This window comes from Mercenaria mercenaria, chromosome 9 (assembly GCF_021730395.1).
Source record: "Mercenaria mercenaria strain notata chromosome 9, MADL_Memer_1, whole genome shotgun sequence".
NCBI classification, from domain to species: Eukaryota; Metazoa; Mollusca; class Bivalvia; order Venerida; family Veneridae; genus Mercenaria; species Mercenaria mercenaria.
This window is the reverse complement of record NC_069369.1, coordinates 77,935,120-77,957,901: the sequence shown is the minus strand read 5'-3', so window position 1 is coordinate 77,957,901 and position 22,782 is coordinate 77,935,120. Positions and strand designations below refer to the sequence as shown.

Genomic DNA, 22,782 nt, shown 5'->3' with positions numbered 1-22,782 from the left:
AACAGGGTCTGTTTCATGTCTAGTCCATAACTCTGCCATCCATGAAGGGATTTTGAAATAACTTGGCATAAATGTTCCTCACAATGAGACAACGTGTCATGCGCAAGACCCCTAGGTCTAAGGTCAAGGTCACACATAGAGGTTAAAGGTTAACATAAGGTTTCTTGTCCGGTCCATAACTCTGCCATTGATGAAGGGATTTTAAAATTATTTGCCATAAATGTTCCCTATATTGAGATGATGTGTCATGCGCAAGACCCAGACCCCTTGCTCCAAGGTCAAGGTCACACTTAGAAGTCAAAGTTGTTTCTTGTCTGGTCAATAACTCTGCCATTTATCAAGGGATTTGAAAATAATTTGACACAAATGTTAACCATATTGAGAAGGTGTGTCACGCTTATGACCCGGGTCTCTTGGGTCAAGATCAAGGTCACGAAATGATGTGTGTTTGTTTTGCGCAGACAACTGTAGCATTCTTGAGCATGCTTAGGGGGCATTTGTCGCCAATAGTGACAGCTCTTGTTCTTTGTTACTATTGCTTATATCTTACTGTGACTTAACAGTAACATTGTTCAGCTTGAAAACAAAGTATGTGCAGGGGCTGGGCCCATTATACCCAAGGTCAAGGTCACCAAGGTGTTATACTTAGATTATTTTTACATGAGTGGTGGGGGGCATATAGATTTGGCCTTGTCCGTGCATTCGTCCATGCGTCCGGCCGTCTGTCCATCAGTCCATAGTTCATGACGCACCTAGCTCAAAAATTATTTGTTATAAATTGATGAAACCTTGCTTGAGTCTTTATCATGATATGAACTTGTGCACTTCCTATTTTTCGTCTGGCTTTGCCCCCTAGTTTTAGAGTTATGGCCCCTGAAATAGTTAAAAAATGCACATTTTCACCTAATTATGTGCCTAGCTCAAAAAGTATTTAATGTAAATTTATGAAACCTTGCTTGAGTCTTTATCATGACATGACCTTTCACACTTGGCATTCTTCTTGAGAATCTTTGCACTTATTACAGAGTTATGGCCTTTGAAATAGCCAAAATAGTGGATTTTTTGTTTGTGATGCTCATAGCTCAAAAATATACGGCCTAGAATAATGAATCCTTTTCATAAAATGTTTGTTTAGGCTAAACCGCATTAACACTGCAAACATTTGAATTATTGCCCCTTATTTGTGACAAATGTACCAATGGGGGCACACCCTGTGTCCTACAGACACATTCTAGTTAAGGTTAACGTTTTTCGGCAACCTTTGTTTTTCTGTCATATCTTTGTTACTATTGCTTATATCTTACTGTAACTTCACAAAAACATTGTCCAACATACAAACTAAGTATGTATAGGGGCTGGGCCCATAATGAATAAGGTCAAGGTCACCAAGGTGTTATACTTTGGTTATTTTTAAGGTTAAAGTTTTTCGGCAACCTTTGTTTTTCTGTCATCTTTGATACTATTAATTGTATCTTACTGTAAGGTCACATTAACATTGTCCAGCATACAAAGTATGTGCAGGGGCTGGGCCCATTATACCCAAGGTCGTGGTCACTAAATTGGTATCCAAGGTGTTATACTTAGGTTATTTTTAAGGTTAAAGTTTTTCGGCAACCTTTGTTTTTCTGTTATTAGCTCCACTATTCCGATAATACAGAGGCTATTCTACTCGTCCCGGCGTCGGCGTCTGCGTGACCTTTCTTGGTTTAAGTTTTTCGGCAACCATTGTATTTCTGTCATATCTTTGTTACTATTGCATATATCTTACTGTAACTTCACATAAACATTGTCCAGCATAACAAAGTATGTGAAGGGGCTGGGCCCATTATACATAAGGTCAAGGTCACCAAGGTGTTATACTTTAGTTATTTTTAAGGTTAAAGTTTTTCGGTTGAAAACCAGTTTCGGGGACTATAGGAATGTGCTTTTCCGTCCGTCATTCTGTCATTCCGAGCTCACATTTGCATACTTAGGTGGCTATAGGAACAATAGGTAACTGTACTTTTTCTTTGATGTCATTCATTCTGTAAGGCTTTTATGTGGCTATTTTTCTCTTAGGTGGCTAAAAGAACAATAAAGAGAACAAAAGAGTAGCCACATAAGTATCCATATGTAGGATCGTCCGTCCGCCTTTCCGTGTCCGGTCCATAACTCTGTCATCCATGAAGGGATTTTAATATTACTTGGCACAAATGTTCCCCATGATGAGACGTGTCATGCGCAAAACCCAGACCCCTAGCTTAAAGGTCAAGGTCACAATTGGAGGTCAAAGGTCAACAGATCCTTTTTCCTGTCAGGTCCATAACTCTGCTATCCATGAAGGGATTTTAATATTACCTGGCACAAATGTACCTCATAATAAGACGATGTGTCTTGCACAACTTTCAGACCCCTAGCTGAAAGGTCAAGGTCACACTTGGCAGTCAAATGTTAACATGGCATGAACAGGGTCTGTTTCATGTCCGGTCCATAACTCTACAATCAATGAAGGTATTTTAATATTACTTGGCACAAATGTTCCCCATGATGAGATGATGTGTCATGCGCAAAACCCAGACCCCTGGCTCAAAGATCAAGGTAACAATTGGAGGTCAAAGGTCAATAGGGTTTTTTTCCTGTCCGGTCCAGAACTCTGTCATCCATCAAGGGATTTTAATATTACTTGGCATAAATGTTCTCCATGATGAGACGACATGTCGTGCGCAAACCCAGAACCCTAGCTTAAAAGTCAAGGTCACACTTGGAGATCAAAGGTCAATGGGACATTTTCCCTGTCCGTGTATAACTTTGTCATGCAAAACAGGATTTGAATATTACTTGGCACAAATGTTCACCACTATAAGACGGAGTGTCCCTAGGTCGAAGGTAAAGGTCACACATAGAGGCCAAAGGTCAGATACAAGAATGACTTTGTCTGGAACACTTCTTCTTCATGCATGGAGGGATTTGATGTAACTTGGCATAAATGTTCACTACCATGAGACAGATTGTTGTGTGCAAGAACCAGGTCCCTAGGTCTAAGGTCAAGGTCACATTTAGAGGTCAAATGTCAAAGTCAAGAATGACTTTTTCCGGAGCATTTCTTCATGCATGGAGGAATTTTGATGTAACTTGGCACAAATGTTCACCACCATGAGGCACTCTTGTTTTTAGAATTACCGGTATGTCCCTTTGTTGTTACTATAAATAACTTATATTGTAACTTATTTATTACAGGCCGTAGGGAAATATATTACTATATCTGTTACTTATATCTTACTGTAAGTTCACATAAACATTGTCCAGCATACAAACAAAGTATGTGCAGGGGCTGGGCCCATTATACCCAATGTCAAGGTCACTGAGGGGTTATACTTAGGTTATTTTTAAGGTTAAAGTTTTTCAGAAACCTTTGCTTTTCTGTCATATCTTTGTTAATATTACTTATATCTTACTGTAAGTTCACATAAACATTTTCCAGCATACAAACAAAGTATGTGCAGGGGCTGGGCCCATTTTAACAAAGGTCAAGGTTAGAAAGTTGTTATACTTGGAATTATTTTCATGTTAAATTTTTTCAAAAGCTTTGTTTATAGACATATCCTTGGTACTTTAAAAGATAATGACTTGAAATTAAAACTATTTCTTTACAATCATCATCTGCATGTGTGGTTACAATCCCCATTACTCTTATTGTATTTTTGACAGAATTATGCCCCTTTCATACTTAATGTTTTTTGGCAATCTTCGCTTTCTGGATATAACTTTAGTACAATATAAGATAAAGACTTGAAACGTAAAATGTATCTTAAAGTTTATCATCATCATCTGCATATGTGTTAACAATCCCCATAACTCTGATTTGTATTTTTGACAAAATTATGCCCCTTTCATACTTAAATTTTCTGACAAACTTCGTTTTCTGGACATAACTTTGGTACTATATAAGATAATGACTTGAAACTGAAAATATATCTTTACCATCATCATCTGCACGTGTGGTAACAATCACAATAACTCTCATTTTGTTCTTGACAGAATTATGCCCCTTGGTGTATCTTCCTTTTAAAAGTAGAGGTCTCTTATTGAGACATATATTCATTTTACTGTCAAATTGCCGAATAGTGGAGCACGCTGTCTTAGGGACAGCTCATGTATCTTTGTTACTATTGCTTATATCTTACTGTAACCTCACATAAACATTGTCCAGCATACAAAGTATGTGCAGGGGCTGGGCCCATTATACCCAAGGTCAAGGCCACCAAGGTGTTATACTTGGAATTATTTTCATGTTAAATTTTTTCAAAAGCTTCCTTCATAGACTGATCTTTGGTACTTTAAAAAGATAATGACTTGAAATTAAAAATTTCAGTACAATATAATTGAGACATAAATTCATTTTACTGTCAAATCGCCAAATAGTGGAGCGTGCTGTCTTAAGGACAGCTCTTGTTCTACTTTTTCTGCAGTCTCACCCATATTTATAATGTTGAATTGGTTTCCCACAATTTACTTTCGATCACCAATATAAAATGCCTGTCAGCAGTATTAGTTTGACTATAGTACAGATAATATATTTTGCTGTGATATATTTAGGGTCATTAGGTTTACAACTAAATTTCCTTCTTTTTCATTGTTTCTTCAAGTATTTAATAAAAAAGAAATATTACAAAATTTCACTGAATTTAAGGATTTTTCAAACATTTTAAATTTATGGACTTTTCAAGCATTTTTAACTATTAAGAGCTTTTCAGAGTCAGAAATAAAATCATTGTTTACTAGTATGTGGATGGTCTTGGTCTAAAACATGTTATTCCATGATATTTAGCTTACCTGAGCACGAAGTGCTCATGGTGAGCTGTTGTGATCAAGTTGTGTCTGTCGTCTGTTTTGCGTGCGTACATTCATTGTGAACAATTTCTTTAAACCAAATCTTCTCCAAAGCCACTGAATGGATTTTGATGAAACTTGGCATGGATGTTTCTTGGATTGTCCATTACCAAAGTTGTTCCCCTTGGTTACACATAGGGGCTGCCAGAGCTAAAAATACAAAAATCTTAAGACGAGATCTCCTCCTAAATCGCTGGTCCGATTTTGAAATAACTTCACACAAATGGTCCTTTTCAAACCTTCTACTAAGATAGTTCAGATAACTTCCTACTAAGATTGTCAAAATTATTCTAATTCATCAATAAACATGGCCGCCAGGGGGCATGGTCACTTTTCCCTATATATATATAGAGAAAGAAAACTTTGAAAATCTTCTTGTGTGAAACTGCTGGCCCAATTTTAGATTAATTTTACACAAATTGTCCTTGTGTGACCCTCTAATAAAATTTCTTAAAATAATTCCAATTCATTTAAAACCATGGATGCCAGAGGGCATGGTCACTTTCCCTACATATGTATGTATTGGAAAGTTAAAAAATCTTCTTTTGTGAAACTGCTGGCCGATTTTGAAATAATTTCACACAGATGATCCTTGTGTGACCTTTTACCAAGACTGTTTAATTTAATTTGATTCATCCAAAAAATGGCCACCAGAGGACATGGTCACTTTTCCCTATCTGTATATAGGAGAGAATTAAAACATCTTGTATGAAACTGCTGGCCCGATTTTAAAATAATTTTACAGATTGTCCTTGTGTGACCCTCTAATAAAATTTCTTAAAATAATTCCAATTCATTTAAAACCATGGATGCCAGAGGGCATGGTCACTTTCCCTACATATGTATGTATTGGAAAGTTAAAAAATCTTCTTTTGTGAAACTGCTGGCCGATTTTGAAATAATTTCACACAGATGATCCTTGTGTGACCTTTTACCAAGACTGTTTAATTTAATTTGATTCATCCAAAAAATGGCCACCAGAGGACATGGTCACTTTTCCCTATCTGTATATAGGAGAGAATTAAAACATCTTGTATGAAACTGCTGGCCCGATTTTAAAATAATTTTACAGATTGTTCTTGTGTGACTTTCTACAAAGATTTTTTAAATTAAAAAAAACATGGCCGCTAGAGGGAGTTGTCACTTTTTCCCAATAGGTATATATTGGAAACTTTAAAAATGTTCTTATCAGAAACAGCAGGCCCAATTATAGTACAAATTTTTCTGTTTCGTAAAAAAAAAAACAGCAGCTGGGGTGTGTGGTCACTTTTCCCTATATATATATGTAGCAGAACACTCTTCTTGTTTGATATGTAGTGGAAAAGTCTTCTTATTTGATATTGTCATATTACACCATTCCCCCAACTTACCATTTTGTGTTGATTCGTCGTAAAACCCAACTCACTCACCCCACCACCATCAACACATATTACTGTCTATATTTATTTTGTAGAAACTTAAAATATTCTTGTCAGAAAACACTGTCACTACTGTGAAATCATTAATTTTCATGGATTTCGTTGTTGAGTCAATCTACGAAATTTAATCCCAACGAACAAGTAAAATTTCAATTCATTTTATGTTTAAAAGTTGAAATCCACAAATTCATATCCCCACGAAATTGCCGTTTCGACTAAAACCACGAAATTAAATGATTTTACAGTATTTCAGTATAACTTCTCAGACATTTTCCTTGCATAACCACCTACAAAAACTGTTCATGCAAGCAGCGTAACTCATGTGAGTGATCTAGGGCTGAGCCGCTCTCTGGTTTATGCTTTCAACTGTGATGAATCAGGACAAAGAAATAAATAAAACAAAAGATACTCGATCACTATGTGTATTCATTTGAACTATTCACATATGTTGTACATATTTTTTGAGCAGGCACTTATACTTACTTGACCATTCATGTACAAATTTCTTGTCAGCATTCTCATTTACTGCAAATAGTAAATCAAACAAGTAGATAGTTATGATATCATTCAAAATACTTCTCACATCCAGTTCCCAATCCAAAGCCAGCTAGTAATATTAGTATTTTTTATGCTCCCCAAAATTTTTGGGGTGAGGGGGGCACTTAAGAGTTGCCCTTGACCGACAGTCTATCTGTTCGAATTTGTGTCATGTTTATTAAAAAAAATATTGGACCCAGAGTCATCAAACCTCATAGGATTGTTATTCAACATGTTACGAGGGCTCTTCAAAAAATAACGTAGACTTTTTCTCTAGCTTTTATATACAGTCGAACTTTGATGGCTCGAACTCGAGGGTCCCTTGGAAATTAGTTCGAGTTTTCCATTGTTCGAGCCATCCAAATGGCGGACATTTTGAATTTAGGAATTCGAGGGCATGATGTGTTACAAACCTTACATTGTAATATATTTTCATATTGTACCTAAATGTGTGTATGATACGATGATAAATAAAAAACGAACGCTGAAATATGCTTTATATTTATTTTCAAACATGACATAGATACGGAAAAACACAGATAAAACACTAATATAATTATAAGAGTTTGGTGAAGACAGCATCAAATAGAAAGACATGAATAACAAACCTTTTTGAATCATAGTCCAGTACAAATACTATCAAATATATTGCTTTCCAGTAGCCGACTTAGCTATCCCCCTGTATCCGGGTCCTTTACTTAGTTGTTCAGCCATGCTAAAGCAGTATGAAAGTTGACGTCAGATCTCCCGTTTTTATGCAGAAAAAATAAAGACAGACGTAGTATGTACATTGCTCAATTATTTTAAATAATTTTATTCATATAATCAAAGCCCATTAAAGCATTGCAGTGAACGAAAGTCACTTTGATTAATTTGTTTGTCGTATACCGACGCTAATTACGTGTGTGAAAATTACGCATGCGCCGGTTAAAGGGGAAGCTTGGCAAATGTCAGGCAGAAGTGTGAAAAACTTTGTAAACACAAGCCATCCCGGCAAAATTGTCTGTTCGACTGAATAGGTGTAATTATGTCCCCCCCACTCTGGGGGAGACATATTGTTTTTGCCCTGTCCGTCCGTCTGTCCTTCCATCTGTCTGTCCGTACGTACGTCACACTTCATTTCGAGCAATAACTGGAGAACCGTTTGACCTAGAACCTTCAAACTTCATAGGATTGTAGGGCTGCTGGAGTAGACGACCCCTATAATTTTTAGGGTCACTCCGTCAAAGGTCAAGGTCACAGGGGCCTGAACATTGAAAACCATTTCCGATCAATAACTAGAGAACCACTTGACCCAGAATGTTGAAACTTCATAGGATGATTGGTCATGAAGAGTAAATGACCCCTATTGATTTTGGGGTCACTCCGTCAAAGGTCAAGGTCATAGGGGCCTGAACATTGAAAACCATTTCCGATCTATAACTAGAGAACCACTTGATCCAGAATGTTGAAACTTCATAGGATGATTGGTCATGAAGAGTAGATGACCCCTATTGATTTTGGGGTCACTCCGTCAAAGGTCAAGGTCACAGGGGCCTGAACATTGAAAACCATTTCCGATCAATAACTAGAGAACCACTTGACCCAGAGTGTTGAAACTTCATAGGATGATTGTACATGCAAAGTAGATGACCCCTATCGATTTTGGGTTCACTCCATAACTGGAGAACCATTTGACCTAGAACCTTCAAACTTCATAGGGTTGTAGGGCTGCTGGTGTAGACGACCCCTATTGTTTTTGGGGTAACTCTGTCAAAGGTCAAGGTCACAGGGGCCTGAACATTGAAAACCATTTCTGATCAATAACTAAAGAACCACTTGACCCAGAATGTTGAAACTTCATAGGATGATTGGTCATGAAGAGTAGATGACCCCTATTGATTTTGGGGTCACTCCGTCAAAGCTCAAGGTCATAAGGGCCTGAACATTGAAAACCATTTCCGATCAATAACTAGAGAACCACTTGACCCAGAATGTTGAAACTTCATAGGATGATTGGTCATGAAGAGTAGATGACCCCTATTGATTTTGGGGTCACCCCGTCAAAGGTCAAGGTCACAGGGGCCTGAACATTGAAAACCATTTCCGATCAATAACTAGAGAACCACTTGACCCAGAGTGTTGAAACTTCATAGGATGATTGTACATGCAAAGTAGATGACCCCTATCGATTTTGGGTTCACTCCATAACTGGAGAACCATTTGACCTAGAACCTTCAAACTTCATAGGGTTGTAGGGCTGCTGGTGTAGACGACCCCTATTGTTTTTGGGGTAACTCTGTCAAAGGTCAAGGTCACAGGGGCCTGAACATTGAAAACCATTTCTGATCAATAACTAAAGAACCACTTGACCCAGAATGTTGAAACTTCATAGGATGATTGGTCATGAAGAGTAGATGACCCCTATTGATTTTGGGGTCACTCCGTCAAAGGTCAAGGTCATAGGGGCCTAAACAATGAAAACCATTTCCGATCAATAACTAGAGAACCACTTGATCCAGAATGTTGAAACTTCATAGGATGATTGGTCATGAAGAGTAGATGACCCCTATTGATTTTGGGGTCACCCCGTCAAAGGTCAAGGTCACAGGGGCCTGAACATTGAAAACCATTTCCGATCAATAACTAGAGAACCACTTGACTCAGAGTGTTGAAACTTCATAGGATGATTGTACATGCAAAGTAGATGTCCCCTATCGATTTTGGGTTCACTCCATTAAAGGTCAAGGTCACAGGGGCCTGAACATTGAAAACCATTTCTGGTCAGTAACTTGAGAACCACTTGACCCAGAATGCTGAAACCTAATAGGATGATTGATCATGCAGAGTAGATGATGCCTAACGATTTTGGGGTCACTCCGTTGAAGGTCAAGGTCACAGAGGCCCGAACATTGAAAGCCATTTCCGGTCAGTAACTTGAGAACCACTTGACCCAGAATGATGAAACTTCATAGGATGATTGGTCATGCAGAGTAGATGACCCCTAACTATTTTAGGGTCACTCTGTTAAAGGTCAAGGTCAAGGGGCCTGAACATGGAAAACCATTTCCAATCAATAACTTGAGAACTCTCGACCCAGAATGTTGAAACTTCATAGGATGATTGTTCATGCAGAGTAAATGACCCGTATTGTTTTTGTGGTCACTCCATTAAAGGTCAAGGTCACAGGGGCCTGAACATTGATAACCAGTTCCGATCAATAACTTGAGAACCACTTGACCCAGAATGTTGATACTTCATAGGATGATTGAACATGCAGAGTAGATGACCCCTATTGATTTTGGGTTCAGTCTATTAAAGGTCAAGGTCACAGTGGCCTGTTCATGTAAAATCATTTTTTGGAAATAACTTGAGAACCACTTGACCTACAATGTTGAAACTTAATAGGATGATTGGACATGCAGAATAGATGACCCCTATTTATTTTGAGGTCACTTGATCAAAGGTCAAGGTCACAGGATCCTGAACAGTGACTTGAGAACCACTAGGCCAAGAGTGTTGAAATTTAGCGGGATGACTGGACATGCCAAGTAGATGATCCCTATTGCAGCCAACCGTCAGTGTCTCTTTGACTTTCGCTCCTGACCCCTATTGACTTCTTGCCTATAGGACTTTGCATTGGGGGAGACATGCGCTTTTTATGCCCCCGAAGGGAGGCATATAGTTTTTGAACCGTCTGTCGGTCTGTCGGTCTGTCAGTCTGTCCGCAATTTTCGTGTCCGGTCCATATCTTTGTCATCGATGGATGGATTTTCAAATAACTAGGCATGAATGTGTACCACAGTAAGACGACGTGTCGCGCGTAAGACTCAGGTCCGTAGCTCAAAGGTCAAGGTCACACTTAGACATTAAAGGATAGTGCATTGATGGGCGTGTCAGGTCCATATCTTTGTCATCGATGGCTGGATTTTCAAATAACTTGGCATGAATGTGTACCACAGTAAGACGACGTGTCGCGCGCAAGACCCAGGTCCGTAGCTCAAAGGTCAAGGTCACACTTAGACGTTAAAGGATAGTGCATTGATGGGCGTGTCCGGTCCATATCTTTGTCATCGATGGATGGATTTTCAAATAACTTGGCATGAATGTGTACCACAGTAAGACGACATGTCGCACGCAAGACCCAGGTCCGTAGCTCAAAGGTCAAGGTCACACTTAGACGTTAAAGGATAGTGCATTGATGGGCGTGTCCGGTCCATATCTTTGTCATCAATGGATGGATTTTAAAATAACTTGGCATGAATGTGTACCACAGTAAGACGACGTGTCGCACGCAAGATCCAGGTCCGTAGCTCAAAGGTCAAGGTCACACTTAGACATTAAAAGGTCATTTTTCATGATAGTGCATTGATGGGCGTGTCCGGTCCATATCATTGTCATTCATGCATGGATTTCAAAATAACTACGCATGAATGTGTGACACAGTAAGACGACGTGTCGCGCTCAAGACCCAGCTCCGTAGGTCAAAGGTCCTAAACTCTAACATCGGCCATAACTATTCATTCAAAGTGCCATCGGGGGCATGTGTCATCCTATGGAGACAGCTCTTGTTTACAAAAGCATTTTCTAGTTATCACTGTAATTAAGCCGAGGGGACCACCAAATGAGTTCGAGAGTTCGAATTATCGAAGTTCGAGTGATCCGAGGTAGAACTATATACAATAAAGAAGGAATAAATTCGTGACCGGGCGGAGAGTTCTAGCGATCCCGGGTGTTTGAAAGATCTGAGTTCGAGCCATTGAAGTTCAACTGTACTTTAATGAAGCAAAACAAGAAATATACCATCATGATTTGCAATCTTTCTACTAACTGCACTGCAAATTTGACCTGATTATGACCATGATTCAGGTGTTACGCCTCCTCGAAAACAGTCACTTACATGGATCAGGCGCACGGTGATCATATTTCAGCGACGTTAATGATGTCGTGCCTTCATTGTAATGCTTTCATTAAGTTTGCATTAATTCATATTTGTAAATTTATTTTATAAATTTTCATGAGCAATACTTTAGTCTTAAGAAATTGTTTGGGTAGAATACTAAAAATGTATGAACACTTATAACACGCATCTTGGACATAAGGCGTTATACATTGGCGTTAACATCCATTTGCAGTTTTTCTGTTTTAACCCTCCATCTTCACTGTCTTTTAGCAATTCTGGACCATTTGAAAATCGTTTGTACCACTTGAAGATAAAGACACAGATGACTGAAAATTGTTATGGCGTCTGCTTCATTAGTATATGAATTTCAGTTGCTGTTCGCCAAAATTTCTCCATAATTAAGCAACTGTCTTAGTATCCACGCGAGTCGATGACGACATTACATGCATTAAAAACAGTAATACTCACTTTGTTTAAATGTTGTTTTCCTTTGCCTTCCGCGTCTGAACAACAAACCAAAAAGCGACTGCACCGGTTATGCGTAGCTATGGTAATAAAACCGTTCAACACGCTACGCCTATCAGCAAAAATGTAATAACAAATGTATGACCAAATTACAGAAAGATTCCGAATTACAACGATATATTTCACATTATTATTTACACAATATGCAACATTTGACAGCAAAGGTCTACGTTATTTTTGAACAGCCCTCGTATGTTGTGCACCTTGTGTTTTAATTGAGATCTCACCCTGTCAGACCAGAGTTATGGCCCTTGACTTAGTAATGCAGAAAAAGGGCTTAAGTTTGTATTGCATGTATTTCAAAATGTATTTGACCTACAATTATGAAACATTACAGGAATATTATTCTGCATGGACAGTATGCACCTGGTGTTTTGTTAGAGATTTCAACTAGCCACACCGGAGTAATGGCTGTTGACTTGCTCAGAAATATGCATAAAAGGACATAAAAGTTTGTGTCGCATTTAACTTTAAACATATTTGACCAAGGGTCTTGAAACATAATAGGAATATTGTTCAACATGTGAAGTTTTATATCCGGGGTATGTTTTCCCTGAGACATATTTTAACGTATAAGAGTTGAGAATATTAAAACTACAAGACACCTATAATTTATAAATGGACTGTAGACTGTTTATATGCCTTGTGTTTATCAAAGTAAATAGCAAAGAAAGGTTTGTCTTTTCAAGGGGCTTCCCTAGCCCAGTGGTTAGGGTCACTGACTTGAAATCGCTTTCCTCTAACCACTGTAAGTTTGTAACTTAACTAAGGGTGTAGAATTCATTCATGTGAGGAAGCCTCCAAGCTGGCTTACAGAAGGTTTATTAGTCAGGGCTTTTCATCAGAACATTGGGAAGAGATTCTGGCATTTCAAAGTGGGAAATTCATATGTGATAACTGCTCATTTGGGGGAAAAAACATTTCATTCAGACAGATCCCTTTTGCCTAGTATAGGAAGTGTCACAATTAGGAAGAAATAATTTTTTTTGTAGATTCTATTTGGGAATATTGGCTTCTGTCATATAAGGATGAAAGTGATGTGTTTCTGCCCAGATGCTGACTAGTGTTTGAAATACTGCTTTGAGGGGTACCTAGGGGCTTCCTAAAACTGCATCAATTTGTCTTGAAACCTATCAAAACTGTTTTTACTGTACAGAACTTGGGCTACAGCATGGAACAATGAATGAAGAACCAGTAGATAGAACAGAGGAACCAGAGATGCCAGTTACGGAAGAGAAGCAAACAAAAATAGTGGTCAGCAACCTGCCTTCAAGTGCTCATGACGAATATTTGGAAATGTTCTTCGAGAACAAAAAGAAATATGGAGGTGGTACCGTATTCAATGTTGATATTGATGAAGAGAATGCTACTGCTATTGTAGAGTTTGAGGAACCAGAAGGTAGTTTTACTTTTCCAGTTCTACTTTTTTAGCTCACCTGAGCCAAAGGCTCAGGGTGAGCTATTCTGATCACTCACCGTCTGTCATCCGGCGTCCGTTGTCCAGCATCGATAGTCTGTCATCCATAAACTTTTACTTTAAATGACATCTCCTCATAAACCGTTAGGCCAGTTTCATCCAAACTTCACAGGAATGTTCCTTGGGTGAAGCTCTACAAAAATTGTTCAAAGAATTGAATTCCATACAGAACTCTGGTTGCCATGGCAATCGAAAGGAAAAACTTTAAAAATCTTCTTCTCAAAAACCAGAAGGCCAAGAGTTTAGATATTTGGTGTGAAGCATTGCCTAGTGGACCTCTACCACGCCCCAGGAGTCACTTGATTTTACATAGATTTCTATAGGAAAATCTTCAAATTTTTAAAAAAAATAAACCAGAAGGCCTAGAGCTTTGATATTTGACATGTAGCATTGCCTAGTGGACCTCTACAAAATTTGTTCAAATCATGATCCCCGGGGTCAAAATTGACCTCGCCCCAGGGGTCACTTGATTTTACATAGGAAAATCTTCAAAAATTTTCGAAAAATAAACCAGAAGGCCTAGATCTTAAATATTTGACTTGTAGCATTACCTAATAGACTTCTACATAATTTGTTCATATCATGACCCCCGGGGTCAAATTGACCCAGCTCCAGGGGTTGATTGTGCATAGGGAAATCTTCATAAATTTGCTAAAAATAAACCAGAGGGCCTAGATCTTAGATATTTGATATATTACATTGCCTAGTAGACTTCTACAAACTTTGTTCTAATCATGACCCCCGGGGTAATATTGGCCCCGCCCCAGTGGTTACTTGATTTTACATTGGAAAATCTTCCAAAAAATTTCTAAAAATCATCAGTTTGACATTTGAAACATGTAGCTCATATTACTCAGGTGAGTGATCCAGGGTCATCATGACCCTCTTGTCTTCTGTCTTCATCATTTTCTTATTATGTTTGGAGATATATTCATTTTGTGCTGTTTGTCAGTCTGTCTGTCTATATGTCACAAAAGTTTGAAATGTAGGGCGATCATGGTCCTCTTTTCATGAATGCTTTAAAACTTTTAGCTTTGAAATTTTGCACACTTGTTCATCATTATTAGTTGAGTATATATGCCAAGAACCATAACTGAATTTTATTAGAAGTATTGACCTGTGAGTCAAGCATGTCCATTTGTCTGTCCACCTGTCCATCCATTGTGTCTGCTCCATATCTTCTTAATTACTAGGAGGATTTTCATAAAACTAGCATTGATTGTTGACCTTTCCAAGATTACCTACAGAGCACACTAGACGGCTCACTATGTCCAGGGTCAAGGTGATATTGGAGGTGAAAGATCAAATAGCCTCAGTTTGTGTCTGCTCCATATTTTCTGAACCGCTTGAGATTTTTCTAAAACTAATATCAGTTGCTCACCTCATCAAGATGACTTGCGGAGTGCACAACCCAGGTTTCTAGGTCTGGGGTCAAGTTCACACAAGGATGTTCTTGGTCAAATAGGTTAAGATTGTGTCAGCTCTATATTGTCTAAATTGCATGAAAGATGCTTAATAGTTTAATAATGCGGAAATAATGAATAAGTTACCACAGAAATGCATTTTAACATTGTTGTCTTAAAATGATGTCACCGACGTCGTGACGTTACATGTCAGTTAACGCGCAAAATTAATAGTTTTTTCTTGAAAGTACTTAATTCTGAGCATTTTTTTATTTGAACTATTTTAAACAGCCATTATTTGCCAAAATATTTTATGAGTCTTTTGCTCTGAATAATGATCAATATTTTGTAGCTTTTTTGTAGTTATATTGAAATGTTATGAGTAGGGGTGGGCGATATACCGCGGTAGACCGGTTATTGCGATGTTTTTCCCGACGATACGATATTGCGATATGATTTTCGAATACCGGTTATTTTATAACATTAAGTAACACTAACGTAAACCAAGAAGATTCACACAAAAATTCTTTTCTTGCCAGCACGATTCAACTTTGTTTTCATTTTTCTCCTTTCATTTCCGGTGCAGGTAGCAGACTGGTTTACAGCTATTTTACGGACCCAATTCCACATAATAAAACCAATAAGAAAATTTAGATAAATATAATTTCGTATTTGTCAGCGACTCATTAGTAATTTTTCTATCAACTAGAATTTATTATTCATACAACAGCTATACCATTTTCCTCGTTTATAATCGGTGAATTGAGCAACCTGTGTTATATGATTGTATCCGTAAACCGAATGTAGTGCCGCTCAATAAACTAAATAATATTTTGACGCAGTCTACTTTCGCTTTTGAATATCCGGTAATCGGCGTCATAGCATTTTGGTTTTAAGCTTGCTCTTTGATCTGAAATTGTTTACTGGTATTTTTATTTATTGAGAGGGTCGAGCAAACACTCGTGTTGTTGATACTAGTCATTTTACTCATTTTTAATTGAATAAATTTGAAAAAAAAACAATATGATTTGTCATGTTTTTGTTCATTAAATAACTGGTACAATATATCGCAGTATATTGCAATATTCACATACAATATTGCAATATATCGCAATACCAATTTTCGTGGCAATACTCACCCCTAGTTATGAGGAATGTAAGAAAATGGTTGATGGTAACTAATGTTATTGGGAATATAGCAGGGATCGAATTTAGCGTTCGCTAACACGTGAAATTCGAGTCAGAATGAAAAAATGCGAGTAGAAAATTATGGCACTCGAATATTTTCACAATCATGTTCGAAAATCTGGGAATCCGCTCAAAATGTCCTTTTCTCTTTAAAAACTACTTTGGGGCAGTTAATTTACCAATAATCACGTGACTGTTTGTAGAGGCTTGTCGCTTTATACAAATGTAATTATCGGATATCTAAGTAAGCGTCTAGGCAATATTTGTTTTCATTCTGATCTGTAATTTGTAAGGTCTGCAGAAATGGAGAGGTGCAAAAAGGCCCGTGGAGACCGAAAATGCTAGCAACACTAAGGGGCAGTGACCTGAGAAAAACTAACAACTTCAACATCCAGCCAAAAGTCCAAAGAATCATTGAGTACTTTGGATCGTATTGTACTTTCGAAACCAGAAAGGCCCGGCCTGTCGGGACCGTGAAGTTTTATATGAAACCAAATAACAACAAAACAACATAATAAATTTAGAACGTAAACAGCTTTTAAATAATTGCTAGTGGAACCCATCATTTTGCTAGTGGAAAAAAATGGCACTAGCAAAAATTTGCTAGTTGGAAAAAAAGTTCGATCCCCGTATAGCTGGGTTAAAAGTTTCTTTTTATGGCCATTTTCAAATAAAAATTGGGACAATTGATTTGTAATACCCTTTTCCTTTTTCCATTGATAATTTAGTACTTATATACTTAAACTTTGCACTAAAATTGTACAAATTTCAGTAGAAAAAAATTAAATTAATGTTACCACAGAAACGAATACCGTAACCTATATATCTTAATGTAAAATTCAAAGGCATTGACACTGGTCTGTTTAAGAAACTTCAGCTTTTTATCTGTATTTCAACACTAGCCATGAGGGCACAATGATTTTTTCATAAAAATGTCAAATGAGGACTCACTGCTGTAAGTATTTTAAGCTTTTCTAAATTTGTTTAAATAAATTCAAATAACACGAACATATTACATTTGTACTTATATACTTTAGAAATAAAATATTTTGAAGCTACATTAAACAAGAAAATGAAAGGTAATTGTATTTAATCTTTTTCAAAGAAATTACAATAATAAGAATCAGATATAAGATATTTTAAACATCTCTGTTGCCATGGTTACTTTAAACATTAAGATAAATAGGGTACCATGTAAAGTGTCAAAGCTGTTAAAATACCAGTTATCATACATAGTTGTTTAAAAAATGATAGAAAATGCATTACCATGGAAACACGAGCCCCGCGTCATATATACATTTTAAGCTTATTTTAGACACTAATAAAATTATCAATTATGCAAACTTCTACGGATAATAGTGAAACCGAAATACACTGAAAAGTGTTAAATACCTGTACTCTCCATCTTCTTTCATCAATATAAAATACCTTTGGAGGGTCATGTACTTCACACCTGGATAAAACTTTTACTCAAAGGGACAGAGATAAACGAACTTGAGATTGTTGCAGCTAAAACATTAACTTACATGAAATACAATAAATTGCTAAGGTTTTACTAAATAATTTAAATTTACCCTGGTAACAAGGTAACCTATCTCCTTAATCTTTAAAGATGATGTGCAGAGAGCACAACCCAGGGAACTAGATGCAAGGTCAAGGTCATACTTGAAGATCAATATTAATGAGCTAAGATTCATATCTGCTCCCTACTGCTTAGAAGATTTTCTTACGCCCGTTTTGGAAAAACGGACGTATTGCGTTTGTCATATTTTATGTCCAGAGCATAACTCATTGAACCATAACCATTGAAGGTATTGAATTTAAACTTGGCATATAGGTAGATGGCAATGAGACAACATGCAGAGAAAAAGAGCACATGAACCAGAATGGTAGGTCAATGGTCAAGGTCACAAATGGATTTCAAAGGTCAAATTTGACCATCATATTACATTTTCAAATCATATCTTAATAACTGTTCTCGGTATTGACTTCAGTCCTGGCATATAGGTAGATGACAATGAGACAATGTGCAGTGTGCATGAATCAGGTCTGTAGGTCAAAGGTCAAGGTCACAGCAAGGTTAAATCTGTCTGTCATATTTTTGTCCAGATCCTAATTGATAACCATTGAAGGAAGTGACTTTCAAACTTGACATATAGGTAAAATGCAATGAGATGATGTGCATGTCTGTAAGTCAAAGGTCAAAGTCATAAATTGTTTCCAAAGCTGTCCTTGTATTTTGTGTCCAGAGCACTGATTAAAAACTGTTCAAGATATTGACTTTAAAGTTATAATACAAGAAGGTGGTGATGTGATGATTTGAGGAATGCGGCAATGCTCACCCATCTCCTCTTCCAAAAAAAAGATAACCTTTATATTTTTAGCTCACATGTCACAAAGTGACAAGATGAGCTTTTGTCATTGCGCAGCGTCCGTCGTCCGTTGTCCGTGCGTGCGTGCGTGCGTCCACTCTAGAGGTCACATTTTTCATGGGATCTTTATGAAAATTCGTCAGAATGTCCATCTTGATGATATCTAGGTCAGGTTTGAAACTGGGTCATGTGCAGTCCAAAAAAAGGTCAGTAGGTCTAAAATTAGAAAAACCTTGTGACCTCTCTAGAGGCCATACTTTTCAATGGATCTTCATGAAAATTGGTCAGAATGTTCACCTTGATGATATCTAAATCAAGTTCAAACTGGGTCACGTGCCTTCAAAAACTAGGTCAGTAGGTCAAATAATAAATAAACCTTGTGACCTCTCTAGAGGCCATATTTTTCAGGGATCTGTATGAAAGTTGGTCTGAATGTTCATCTTGATGATATCTAGGTCGAGTTCGAAACTGGGTCAACTGTGATTAAAAACTAGGTCAGTAGGTAAAAAAATAGAAAAACCTTGTGACTTCTCTAGAGGCCATACTTTTGAATGAATCTTCATGAAAATTGATCTGAATGTTCACCTTGATGATATCTAGATCAAGTTTGAAACTGGGTCATGTGCCATTAAAAACTAGGTCAGTAGGTCAAATAATAGAAAAAACCTTGTGACCTCTTTAGAGGCCATATTTTTCATGGGATCTGTATGAAAATTTGTCTGAATGCTTATCTTGATGTTACCTAGGTCAAGTTCGAAACTGGGTCAACTGCGGTCAAAAACTAGGTCAGTAGGTCTAAAAGTAGAAAAACCTTTTGACCTCTCTAGAGGCCATATTTTTCAATGGATCTTCATGAAAATTGGTCTGAATGTTCACCTTGATGATATCTATGTAAAATTCGAAACTGGGTCATGTGAGGTCAAAAACTAGGTCAGTAGGTATAAAAATAGAAAAACTTGCGACCTCTCTAGAGGCCATTTTTTAAATGAGATCTTCATGAAGATTGGTGAGAATGTTCACCTTGATGATATCTAGGTTAAGTTCAAAACTGGGTCACGTGCCTTCAAAAACTAGGTGATTAGGTGAAATAATAGAAAAGCCTTGTGACCTCTCTAGAGGCCATATTTTTCAGTGGATCTTCATGAAAATTGGTCAGAATTTTTATCTTGATGATAATCTAGGTCAAGTTCAAAACTGGGTCACATGAGCTCAAAAAACTAGGTCACTATGTCAAATAATAGAAAAAACGACGTCATACTCAGTTCAAAACTGGATCATGTGGGGACAGGTGAGTGATTCAGGACCATCGTGGTCCTCTTGTTGTGTCTTAGTATTCTAGCGCATGAACTAAGGTGGTGGGTCAAAGGTCAAGGATACAGCAAAGTCAGATCTGTCCGCATGAACTATAAATTTTTCATCTGTCTTTACAGAATTATTTCTCCTTGTTATTTTCCCTTGTTTCCAGCATTTCTTGAAAGAAAAAACCTTTGGCAAAGTAGATGATCTGGTCCGACATGACTTTCGTGGATAATGGGCTTCCTTATGTTGGCCATGACTTCCTTACACAATGTCTTCAGTTGCAAATAAATGTTTTATTGTGAACATTTTCAGCTGTCGATATTGTCTTAAAAAAGTGTCCAGTAAAGATGATGGGACAAGAAGTTGAAGTGACAGTATACAAGCCAGAGCCTCCTCTTCCCCGGTGTACTATCAAAGTGACTGGTCCACGCAGTATCGTGTGTGAGGAACAGCTTGAGACATTGGAAATGTACTTTGACAATTATAGGCGGTCCGGTGGTGGTGGAGTAGTTGGTTGCATATTTGATGAAGAAAATAATATGGTCCTTGTAACATTTGAGAATGAAGAAGGTGAGGTTTTTATGTTCTGTTTTTGTGATATAAATACTGATACAGGAAATGTAGTAATTGTAAAATGATCTTAAATAAAATTACTGTAACAGTCAGTTATTACGTAATAGTTTTTTATGAAGTCTAAATAAATTTAAAAAGTCTGGTCAAATTATCAAAAGATGAAAGCATAAATTTGTATTAGAGCTGTAAACTGATCAAACTAATCAGAAAAACTTACCTTAGTTATTTAAAGTCCTGAATCACTTCTCTGTCAGAGAATTGTGTTTAGAACTGGTTTGTGCTGTGGCGGTTGGTCAGTCTGAAGTTATGTTCTGTTTGGATTTACTGAATGGATAGATTTTTAGCTCACCTGAACCAAAGGTTCAGCGTGAGCAATTAGTATGGGGTGGATGGTCCGTTGTTTGTCGACCATCGTCTGTTCATTTTTACTTAAATATCTTCTCTGAAACTACTGGTCAGAATAACACCAAATTTGGTCTGTAGAATCCTGGTGAGGTCCTCTATCAAGTTTGTTCAAGTGGGGCACTTGGCCCCTTTTAGGGGCTGCTAGAGCTAAAAATAGAAATACCTTTAAACAACTTCTCATAAACCGCTTGATGTATCTTCATCAAACTTGGTCTGTAGCATCATTATATGGTCCTCTCCCAAGTTTGGTCATATGGGGGCACTTGGCCCCTTTAAGGGGCTGCTAGAGCTAAAAATAGAAATATCTTTAAATGACTTCTTCTCATGAACTGCTTGATGGATCTTCACCAAACTTGGTCTGTAGCAGCATTATATGGTCCTCTCCCAAATTTGTTCAAATTGGGGCACTTGGCCTCTGTTAGGGGCCCGCTAGAGCTAAAAATAGAAATACCTTAAAAGATGTCTTATCAAGCACTGCTTGATGGATCTTCATTAAACTTTGTTTGTGGCATCATTATATGGTCCTCTCCAAAGTTTGTTCAAATGGGGGCACTTGGCCACTTTTAGAGGCTGCCAGAGATAATAATAGAAATAGTTTTAAACAACTTCTTATCATGAACCACTTAATGGATCTTCATCAAACTTGGTATGTAGCATAATTATATGGTCCTCTCCCAAGTTTGTTCAAATGCCTTTAAAAGCCTTTTTAGCTCACCAGAGCCAAAGGCTCAGGGTGAGCTATTCTGGTCAGTCACCGTCCAGCGTCCGTCATCCGTTGTCCGTAAACTTTTACTTTAAACGACATCTCCTCATAAACCGCTAGGCCAATTTCATCCAAACTTCACACGAATGTTCCTTGGGTGAAGCTCTACAAAATGTTTTCAAAGAATTGAATTCCATGCAGAACTCTGGTTGCCATGGCAACTGAAAGGAAAAACTTTAAAAATCCTCTTCTCAAAAACCAGAAGCCCTAGAGCTTAGTTATTTGGTGTGAAGCATTGCCTAGTGGACCTCTACCAAGTTTGTTCAAATCATGACCCCGGGGTCACTTGTTTTTACATAGGAAAATCTTCAAATTTTTTCTAAAAATAAACCAGAAGGCCTAGAGCTTAGATATTTGACATGTAGCATTGCCAAGTGGACCTCTACAAAATTTGTTCAAATCATAACCCCCTGTGTCAAATTGACCCCGCCCCATGGGTTTACTTGATTGTACATAGAAAAATCTTCAAATTTTTCTAAAAGTAAACCAGAAGGCCTAGAGCTTAGATATTTGACATGTAGCATTGCCTAGTGGACCTCTATAAAATTTGTTCTGATCGTGACCCCCAGGGGTCACTTGATTTTACATGGGAAAGTCTTCAAAAATTTTCTAAAAATAAACTAGAAGGCCTAGATCTTAGATATTTGACATGTAGCATTGCCTAGTAGACTTTACAAAATTTGTTCAAATCGTGACCCCCGGGCCCCATGGGGTTACTTGATTGTACATAGAAAAATCTTCAAAATTTCTAAAAATAAACCAGAAGGCCTAGAGCTTAGATATTTGACATGTAGCATTGCCTAGTGGACCTCTACAATTTTTTTTTTCAAATCTTGACCCCCCCCCCATCCCCACCTCCACCCCGGTTCAAATTGACCAAGACCCAGGGGTTACTTGATTGTACATAGGGAAGGCCTAGATCTTAGATATTTGATATGTAACATTGCCTAGTAGACTTTACAAAATTTGTTCAAATCATGACCCCGCCCCATGGGGTTACTTGATTGTACATAGAAAAATCTTCAAAATTTTCTAAAAATAAACGAGAAGGCCTAGAGCTTAGATATTTGA

General features: G+C 37.6%; 1 protein-coding gene across 2 annotated transcripts in view; it reads left to right on the top strand.

Annotated features, from left to right (window-relative positions):
- The window catches only part of LOC123547552 (protein mono-ADP-ribosyltransferase PARP14-like), a 221,420-nt gene that overhangs the window by 20,352 nt on the left and 178,286 nt on the right, over positions 1-22,782 (top strand). For both annotated transcript variants that reach the window (XM_053551802.1, XM_053551803.1), the window contains exons 5-6: positions 13,388-13,630; positions 20,283-20,540. In XM_053551802.1, the coding sequence (XP_053407777.1) occupies positions 13,388-13,630; positions 20,283-20,540 (501 nt within the window). The remainder of the gene's footprint in view (positions 1-13,387; positions 13,631-20,282; positions 20,541-22,782) is intronic.